This window comes from Nesoenas mayeri, assembly GCF_963082525.1.
Source record: "Nesoenas mayeri genome assembly, chromosome: 1".
NCBI lineage: Eukaryota > Metazoa > Chordata > Aves > Columbiformes > Columbidae > Nesoenas > Nesoenas mayeri.
Genome location: NC_137541.1, coordinates 186,215,953 through 186,226,255, shown reverse-complemented (window position 1 = coordinate 186,226,255; position 10,303 = coordinate 186,215,953). Strand labels below are relative to the sequence as shown.

The 10,303-nt window shown below is 42.6% G+C and overlaps 1 protein-coding gene across 1 annotated transcript; it reads right to left on the bottom strand.

Annotated features, from left to right (window-relative positions):
* Positions 1-686: 686 nt before the first annotated feature.
* STOML3 (stomatin like 3) lies at positions 687-9,887 on the bottom strand (the record flags this gene model as incomplete). Its single annotated transcript, XM_080359338.1, has 7 exons — positions 9,621-9,887; positions 6,204-6,307; positions 5,304-5,376; positions 3,999-4,081; positions 2,195-2,398; positions 1,035-1,169; positions 687-887 (listed from the first exon to the last, which is right to left on the bottom strand). Exons 1-7 carry the CDS (start codon positions 9,670-9,672, stop codon positions 687-689), a joined length of 852 nt encoding a protein of 283 aa, XP_080215464.1. The 5' UTR covers positions 9,673-9,887.
* Positions 9,888-10,303: the final 416 nt, after the last annotated feature.

Genomic DNA, 10,303 nt, shown 5'->3' with positions numbered 1-10,303 from the left:
CCCCAGCTTTCAGATTTAGGAAATGTGGCTGTAATGCCTGGACATATGTTATCTTCCTTTTATTACAGAGCTTACAGAAATGTCAGTGACATGTCAAAATCCAGCTGAAGTCAGTAAAGCAAGTGCTAATTTCTACTCATATATGATAAATAATAGGCTGTTCCACTGACATACCAATTATCCAGTAATTCTGCTAATAGTTATGAAAGAATGCCTCTAAGGTTAGAGGCCAAATCCTTCTTTCCACTCCGCAAGACTTGAGTTAAATACCAGTATGTGACCCCTTTGCTATGTGGAGTACATCAAGAGCTGAGGGTCTTGCTTAAGAGACAAATCACCAAATAATTTATACACTCAAGACTCTGTAAAACGTGGTGAAAGCATCACTAACATTTCATGTTAGGTCTAACATGCATTTTACATATTTTCTTACATTTTACATATTTCCTTACATTTTACATATTTCCTTCCATTTTGCTGGAAGATGAGTCTAAGATAAAACTGCTTAGTGCTTGAATTTTGCAAATGCAGTCTCCTAATGTGGGAGCTATGTGTGGTTACTAAACTATTTTTACTCTTATTTTTGGTACAGAGGACACAAACATGCTTCAGTCTTAATGCTGGTATTGTGGAACTTCTTGGTTCCTTTAAATCTCTCTGCCCAAGGAGCTAGAACTGAACAATCTCTATCCCCCTCTGTTTTTCTGCCCCAAACTCTCGAGCATATCTATAGGGAGAGGAAAGACAATGGTGGAATTATTCTCTGTTGCCAAGGTTGTTAATGTTTGTAGGTAGCGCAGCTGAAGACCTGCTGGAGACTCAGCCAGCACCATGGAGGCCTGCTTGAGGGCTTTAGAAGCATTCTTTTCTCCCTCTGCTGCCACAACCTGCAAAGTAAGAGAAATGGAAATGGCGCTGTGATGCTGCCCATAGTGGGAAAATGCACCTTTACAATGAGGAGAAAACAAACAGGTGCTTGGATGCCTGAGACAAGGACACAAGAGTGTGGGAGTAGACATTGCCATGGGTCTCACCTTAGCTCTTGCCTCTCGAGCAGCCTCTGCTTCAGCTGCCATTGCCCTCTGCATGGCCACAGGAATCCTGACGTCTTTGATCTCCACTCGGGCCACTTTGATTCCCCACTGCTCCGTGGCACTGTCAAGGATAGCCTTGGGGACAAAGACAAAACCCACCATCAAGAGCACAGTGATGGCAGAGAGAAAGTCAGGAGATGAATTCTGCTGCTGGGACAGAAGGAGAGGCAGCCTGACAACCTGCACAGCAGAAGAAGGAGCCCTACGGGGCAATAACATCCAACGTGGTGTCTGTACAGTGGGTACAACAACCTTATGGAACTCTCACCAGTCAGCACCACTGTCTCCTGTGTGACTTTTCTACTGCCTCCTAAATTATGATCCACATCCTTCCTTTAGGTGGGCACTTATTGAACTTCTCCCTTGTACAAAGTATTACTACAGCAACTTCCTAAAAGTGCACAATGCTGTAAAAGCACATGCAAAAGCACATTATGGGTAAAAGACACAGCACAGCCCTGCAGCACTGGCAAACTCTCTGTGGTCCTTGGCACTACTGCAACCCATGTCACTGTTATGTCCCTACTCGGCTCAAAGCTGCTCTCCTGGCTGGAGATGGTTCAACCTCTCTTTGATTTGACTACACTTTGTCTCTGACTGAAAACAGTAAATCAGGTGCTGGATTTCTTCTCTGCTCCCTCCTTGGCTGCCCAATAAAATAAAAAAATAATAAAAAAAATCCAACAAACAAACAAACAAACCGTAACAGATGACTATTGGTTGTTACGACAGAAGATGATACAAGCCTTGCCTTGACTAAAACTCAATCAGAGGTCTGCTCAAGATAGATCTTCCCACAAGCAGCAGACACTTCGTTCTCACCAGTTATACCAGCCTCTGTGCAAAGACTAAACTGACTTATTCATTACTGGATAATTTCAAAATCTTCCTTGCTTTGTGATAGGAAATAATTCTTCTACAAGAACCTGTGGAAATATGTTTAGGATAACTTTTTCTGGCCCTAGGGAAAGAGATACATAATTGAACAAAAGGAAAATTTTGTAAACAATGTTGAAAAAAGAAATAGAGATTATGTCTGATTTGGTACTCCCCAGAACACATCTCCATGCTTGTCAATGAATTCTGAGAGCCAGATTTACCTGGATACTGTGTGCAATCTCCTCACGACTTGCCAGCAGCTGAGCCAAGCTCTGTGTGCCCAGCACGTTTCTCAGGGTTGTCTGTGCCAAGAGGAAGGTGGCTGAGTGGACATCGGTGACATTAGCAACGGCGCTGACAGCACTGTGGATCCTGTAGTACACCACCCCATCCACTTGGGTGGTAACGGCATCTTTCGTGAGAATCTGCATTCAAGCAGTGTACAGAATTAGAGAAGGATCCAATAGGACATCCTTTGCCAAGGAAGGGGGATAAATTTTTTTCCCCTTAGTGAGGAAAAGGCTCTGATAATGCAGGGAAACTAAGAATTTATTTCAGTTTGTAATTTCCCTCAGAAATGACTTCAAGGAAGCTATCCAGCATCACTAAAGTTTAAACTAGGGCAAAGTGTTGTACATGGTCTTTAAACAACTGCTTCAATAGTAAACGAATCTCATAACTTAGATTAATTTCTTCTGCAATAATAAATGATAGTTATCCTCTTCCTTTCTTGTAGAAAGGGTCATTAATGATTTCACACATTGCATGCAGTTTGGAAGATCTGTGCTACTTCCCTTAAACAATGTATTTGTAAGAAACACCAGCAAATTGAAAGAAAAATGAAAAGCAAAGTGCAAGAAATTATGAGAAGAAACTCTGAAAAACGTTTAAGTATTTATAGAGGAGTTATGTAATCTTTTGCCAGACAAATCCCCCGTGCCTCAGCAAGCAGTTGGCCTCAGTGGAGCACTGATGATGCTCCACTATCTCTTCTCTCCTCAGCATCTTTTGTCTGCAAGTAAATGCTTCACAGAAGCCTTGCCAACCACTGCAGAAGCCTTGCAAAAGGTGCTAAGTCTTATACAGCACAAGTGCTGCCACGGTCTTCCTTCCAGCCTCCCATTTTGGAGGAGCCATTTTCCATTCCACCACATGTACCCCTGTAACCTGCACTCTGAGGATAGGCTCTTTGTGTTTACACAAAGATGACGGTCTGAGGAACAGCTCCTGGGAAACACAACAGGCAATCCTGGGGGCCAAAGGAGTCCTGGGGACATCTCTTCCCCCTCTGCTCCTCGTATAAGGAAGGGGACAGCAATGCCAGCTCCACGAGCAGAAGCGTCACACTGCAGTGAGCCTGGGCCCACGCAGACCTAAAGCTTTATCAGGACAGGAATTTCTCATCAGCTGTTTTTTCAGATTGAATTCTTCAGTCAATGTTTGTCAATAAAATGCCTAAAGATACATCCCCCATTCTTGCTTGGATTTGGGTTTTGTAGATGATGCTCTGCTAGTTCTTGTTAATTTGTTCCCCATATGTAATTTGCCTTTTCAGAAACATGTAGAGTGTGCACATCTTCAAGCAGTGACTACAACATCTGTGAAGGGTTTTTTGAATGATGAGCTTCATGTCAGATCCAATTTTACTAGAATATTAATTTCTGGTATCTTACATGAGTCTATTGCTTCATTTCCATGTATGGAATAATAACAATAAAATTGGAAATTATTTAGCCTCTCCTCTCTTATCCTCTCCATCCCCCATTTGCAGTTCTACTTGCCCAGTCCCTTTTATCTCACAGTTCTGAACATCAGCAAGAGGAGTTTGCTTGACCTGCAGTGATGTGTCTGCAAGATTTCATAAGTAGAAGAGGTTTTGTAAGCAGTTCAGAAGTCAGAAGATACAGCAAATAAGCTAAATTCTGTATGGTAGCTCACAGCTGCAAGACTATAAAACCCCTGCATTATTTTTGTTTGTACTATGAATCAGCTCTATCTTTTATGTCTTAGATGGCTGCTAGTTACCTCTTGTGGAGGAATGTTACAGGTAACCGTTCTAAGATCAACCTTGACAAACGTATCTGTACATGGAAGTATGAGGACCAGACCTGAAAAATAAAAATAATTAGATTAAAAGCTTCTGGAATCTAAGTCTAGAAACAAGTACAAAGCAAACAGATTGAAATATCCACAGGGTGGGGAATGAGCCCATCTCATTACTAAAGCTGTCCTTTCTGTTACAGGAGGTGATGGTAGTGAGGCATTTTATTTCAAATAACTGAGGGAAATGCAGATATCTGCAAATAACATGAATTTATTAGAGCTTAATGACCTAGGGCTCTTGACTGGGAATGGGCAGATTGCAGTTTTGGTCTCAAATCTGCCATGAGACTTTGGCAAAAAATTCCTTCCATGCCTTAGTTTAATTTGCCTCTTTTTAAATATTTTTTTTTGCTATTTATGGTACAGCATGTGTGTCCCCAGGATAGACATCCCCCAGGTCCAGATTCCTACAACACCTATAGGCCCCCACATATAGAACACCGTCCCAAGATCTGACACATCCTGTGAATGAGTCCCCACTCTCCCCTCACTTCACTAGAGAAGGAAACCTAACATAGATACTCTTCTAATTTCAGTACCTTGCTAAGGTGCCCAGAGCCACACAGAAGAGCTCTGCACCTGCCCTAGCTGCTCTTTGGACCACATGGCTATTGAAGGCTATGAAAGGACGGCACCTGAAAAGGACATTTTCTTCTTATTTCAAGTTCCAGTTTGCCCAGTTTCATTGCACAGAAGCAGTAACTGCACCAATACAAATACCTTGTGTCATTTGGTTTGGTTTCTGTTTGTGATTTGCAACCAGATCCTAGGTGACTGTAACAAACTCTGTAGAGATGCACGGTGTTCCTGCCCCGACACATTTACAATTTTCAGAGCAGAAGACAGCTAAAGAGCTGGCAGCAACAAGCAGCATTGGAAGAAAGGTACAGGGAGCGTGGCCACGGTCACTCAAAGTCTGTGGCAGATCTGAAAACTGCATATAAACTTCCCTGGTCTCATGCCAGTGTCTGCAGCATGAGTTCAACCTCCTGTTGTCCAGCCTACTCAACAGCAAAGCCATACCTGGTATCAAGGTCTTCAGGCTTCGATGTTGTGCTGGGACAGGGGAGTGGCCTTAAAGGACCTGCAGCAGAGAGGACCATCTCATCCCCCCACTATGCTATGAAGAAGGATTTCATGAACCTCTGCAATTCTCTGTGTGAACAAAGTGTATCGTAATAAAACAAAAACAGTGCATCTGAACAGAATAAAACTGCATGCACTCACCTGGTCCCTTTGCTTTCTTAGACACTATACGTCCCAGTCGAAATACAACAGCACGTTCATATTCTCTGATAATCTAGGAAAATATTTTAGATTTAGAATTTTATAACTAATTCTATTCTAGATCTCTGGTCCATTTTTTAAAAATCTTTGGCATCTATATTAAATGTGAAAGAAGTGCAAATAATATAGGAACCAACAAAGATGCAAATCACTAGGCATTTTACGTCTTCTCCTCACCTCATGCTTTGCTAGAAAAACTCAGACCCTGGCCCTACAAACAGGTTAAAAATCAGAACAAATATGAAGTAATTGCTACTGATCTAACAAGGTTACCCACAACTCTCTCAATGTTAGTACCACACTCAGAGGAGCTGCAGGTAACGTATGTCTCACCTCAGGTAATCCAGATAACTACTTTGGTTAGTGTATCAGGACTACTCAAGGCCTGGTGCTCTGAGCAATCATCCTAGTAACTCACCCCTAAAAATTGCTTTAAATTCATCATATTATGGCCATGTCTTGAAGGGACTTTTTGTAGGTTTAGGTTATATAGTTGTTCAATGAAGGGACCCGTGTTCCTATGTACTCATGTTAATCGCTATTGCTGGCAGCATCAAATATGAATTCTTCAGAAGTTCTCACAGTGTTGTAAAGCAGGGGAGTTTAACTAATGACGGAAGTTGAGATTGGAAGAAATTAAATTAGTAAACTGTGGTGATATAGCAAGTCAGTGGAAGAACATGGATCTCAGTCCCAGGCCACATCTTCACTACAAGCCCTTATGATTTCCAGAAAATTAATGTGAAGTGTTGTGTCTTAATAAATTAATAAATCAATAAACTTAAGTAACAGTGATGATAATAGAGTGTTCTTTACATGCCTCAAATCCCACAAGCTTACCTTGATACATGCCCAGATGGAAATAGGAAAGGTAATAAGCACCAGGAGGAATGAAAGGGAAACCAAAATCCAGCCACAGACACCAATTCCTTCCCGCCTGTCAGCTATTTAAAAAAAAAAAAAAGAGCAAGGGATGCAAATTTTGAAGATTATCCAAGGAACATAGACCTTGAGGGACTGCAAAGTCCATAGGGACTCATTCCCTGTTCCACCCACTCATCACTCACAGAAAACCATAAAAGGCCTAATGAAACATCCAGCCCTATGGACCTTCTTCCTAAGAGGTTAAAAGGTTCAGAAAGTACATTTTGCAACAGCAAAGAAAGAGAAAAAATGAAAGGCATTGTCAAAGCTGGGGGCTGTGAAGGAGAAATAAATCACTGAGTGGAGTACCCACGGATATGAATCTCTGTTAGTGCAATGTGGCTGGGGCAAAAGGTTTAGTTTGTGTGAAACAGGCAATAAAGAAAATGAGGGGAATTCCTGCTGTCTTTAGATGAACATTTTGAGAAATATTGGTGGATCAATTCAACAACTGGACCATAAGCTTCAACATCGCTGCTTGTCAAAATGCATGCCCATGCATTCTGAGCAGGTGTCTCACTGTATTCAGCTTGTCTCATCCCAAAATTTCATTATAATGAAAGCAAAATATATCAAAATAATTTCATTATTTTAGTGCCTGAAGGTAAGGAAGAGATGAGTTATTTTTCAAGCACTAAAAGGTCTCAAGGCTCTTTATAAGGAACAGGTGATCAAGGAGCAGCTGCACTTTGAAGAGAAGAGCAGCTGGAGCTTCTGAGGTCCTTGAAAAACAGACAATGGCAGAAGGTGAGGAGTGAAACAGGACAGTCCTGCCACCAGAACAGAGTGCTGCAAGGTCAACTGAATTTTGCTAAATGCAGAAATGCCTTGGATCGGGAAGGTCAAGAGAAAAGCAAACGCAGCAGGGATGCAGGTGGGTCTAGCCCCAAAGGCTGCCTGGCTGCCAGGTTTGGGCCAGAAGAGGATTTTTACAGGCATGAGCTTCAGCAGATGGGAAGCTGAATACCACAGCTTGTGTTTCCCAATGCAAGGGAGGAGGCAGGAGAGAGGGACGAAGGCTCAGCGGTCTCTTCAGAGAACTTCTCCCATGCTGATGGAAAGATGCAGCGTGATTTTGATATGTTATTATACTTCAAAGGTATAGGGCAGCACTGGGAATTTCTGACATCAAATAAAACTCATATGGAGATAGAAACTGATAAGTAGAAAATAAAACAACCCATTTTATACTTTGTGAGAAAAAACTCGTGACCACAATGAAACAGCATGAGGCTACCTGATATGTAAGGCACAAGCTAACAGACCAGCAGAGCAGGACTGACAGGTTTGTCAGAAAACCCCCAGAAACCTCAGAGGGAGGAGGAGACACAACCCAGCCCTCCTGCAGCTCCTTCCTCTCTCACATAAGCTGGGCTGTGCCTGCTGGCAATGGGAACTGCAAACCTGGGTGTTACCACCAAGCCCTTTGCTGCTGCAGTTTTGTCCATCCTGCTTCTGAGGTCCCTGCTGCAGGTTAAATCACTCACACGTAAATACATTTGCATCCAAGAAGGCCAAGTTTCAGGCTTCCCTGAGAGCTGGGTGCAGAATTGCTGCCCTGGGACCCCAGCTTTCCTCCTGACCCTTTCCAGCAAAAAGTGATCTGCAATCCCTGGTTGCTTCATGAGGTATCATCAGCCATTCTGCAGTCAGTGGTAGGAATGATTTGAGGAGCTCCCCTGAGCAAATTACCATGCAAACCTTAAGGCCATGTGTAGGAAGATAGGACTTTGAAGATTCAGTGTGAAAATCTCTAATTGTTTTACTGCTGCAAGAGATCAAGGAAAGTCATGGAATGGGCATTCTTCATCATTCTTAATCTGAAACTTGGGCAAATTAATCATGAAGGGACCTTTTTTTTCAGCAGAACTCAACACTTTGCACTCTATTTCACCTAAATGATTAGCTTACAGAAAAATGTCTTAAGATCTTTTTCTCCAGTGCCAAACTTGTTTATGAAGAACCTCCTCAAAAGCAATTTTGGATTGTAGCATTATCTGCCATCATCCACCTGAGACCACTGTGAAGATATTTGGTGGGAAAAACACAATCCACGGGTGGGGGGATGGCTGGGAACAAATGCCCTCCCTCTGCAGACTGATATTTGAGCAGCTGAGAAGAGGTACGGGGTCAAGATATCATCTATCATCTATCACCACTATGGGCAAAAAGCACACAACAAAATCCTGACAAAGTACAGCTGAATCCTTCTCCATGAGAACTGTCCTAGAGATCCCAACACCAGCTAAAAATGTAGATTCCAATGAGAAAAGTAGGATATGAAAGTATGCCTTCCTAATAGTAAATCCAGACCTAGCTCTCCGAAAACTACCAAAAACGTTCTGGTTACCCTGAAGTTTCAAACCATTTAACGACAAGGCAAATGGAAAACCATAGTAGTGAAGAGTAAGAAACAGTTACAACCCAACATACCAGTGAACTGTTTTTGCCATGCCTGTGTATGAATTACAATAGTTGTTACCAACAAAAAACCTCACTTGGGTCTACAGTCCAGGGCAAACCAAGAGCTGCAAATGCACTGCAAAATGTGAGAGCTTAGCAATCAGCAGTTGTGGGAAAGGTCCAGGACACCTGCAAGATTCACTTTGTTTTTTCTTGATACACTCGTCATGGTACATCATGAACACACTCGATACACAAAATCACGATGTGTCAAACTTGAAAAGCAAATGAAAAGCTCATGTCCAGGTTGTTTTGTGAAGAATATAAAGAACTGCAGGCAAAAATCTCTCAAGTCTCTTACAGTAACAAAGAGATGGAGCAGACTCAGCCTCTTGTAACCACTATGTACCCTCCTGCTTTCTACAAGTACCCAAATCAGTTCTGCCGAGACTCATGCTTGTTCCACTGCACTATCCATACTTATGGCCAGACACAGTGGGTGAAAACAGCACACATTGCCAGTAACAACTTGGTTTGCCATCAGTTCCCTTGCTTGAAGAAAGAACCAGGTGTTGATTACACAATTCCAAACCCATCAAGTGTCCTTTGGGGGCTGAAAAATTATTCTGCCTTCCCTAACTAACTCATAGTTTTCCCTTTCCACTCCATGCCTACATGCAGAAGCATATCAATATAATCAGCCATTTTAGTCCCTGGGGTCATTTTGCAGGAAGGTAGACGCTGACGCATGCTGGCGGGGCAGTTTGAGGTGATTTGCTTTGTCACTCACAGTGGCAGATTCTGAATTTTCATCTCCAGCCTAAGTGGGAGACACGATGAATGCCTGGGATCAAATGTACCTTTTTTTTTTTTTGTTAGCTTTGCTCTTTTTTATAATCATTAAGAAAAAACACACAAAGTAAGGCTTACCAATTAGATGCTCTGTGTTGTTTTTCTCGGGAGTCTCTCTCTGGGGATCCATCCTGTTCCAGGGAAGCTCTGATCCCCTCACAGATGAGGCAGCAGCATACTTTGAAACTGCTCAGTGCTCATGCAGAGTGCTAAGAGAGAGGCAGGGAGAGAGACGGAGAAATCCCCACTTGTACGAGAGCCCTCTGGGAGTTAGTTACCCTGGTGAGGAGGGGATGTTTACAAAAACGAAGTCTTGTTGATCATGGTTATCTCTGATGTAACCCCATGGTCTTCTATGGCAGTCTTGTAGCTGGGGACGCACTTGGCCCAGCTGGCTTTACACCTTACAAAATCCAAGCTGGAAATGATTTCTGTTATTTCTATGAATCAGTAACATCTGTCACCAGAGGGAGAAAAAAAAAAAAAGAGACGACAAGACAGAAAGAGAAGATACAGAGAAAAGTACTGTGAGGAGCAGCCAAGGGAAATGGGTTAATTTTGTCTGCAGAAAAGGAGGCTGAGGAGAGACCTGATCGCTGTCTACAGCTACTTGAAAGGAGGTTGTAGCATGGAGGGTGTTGGTCTCTTCTCCTGAGTAACAAGTGATGGGATGAGAGGAAATGGCCTCAAGTTGCACCAGGGGAGGTTTAGATTGGATATCAGGAAAAAAATATTCACAGAAAGGGTTGTCAGGCATTGGA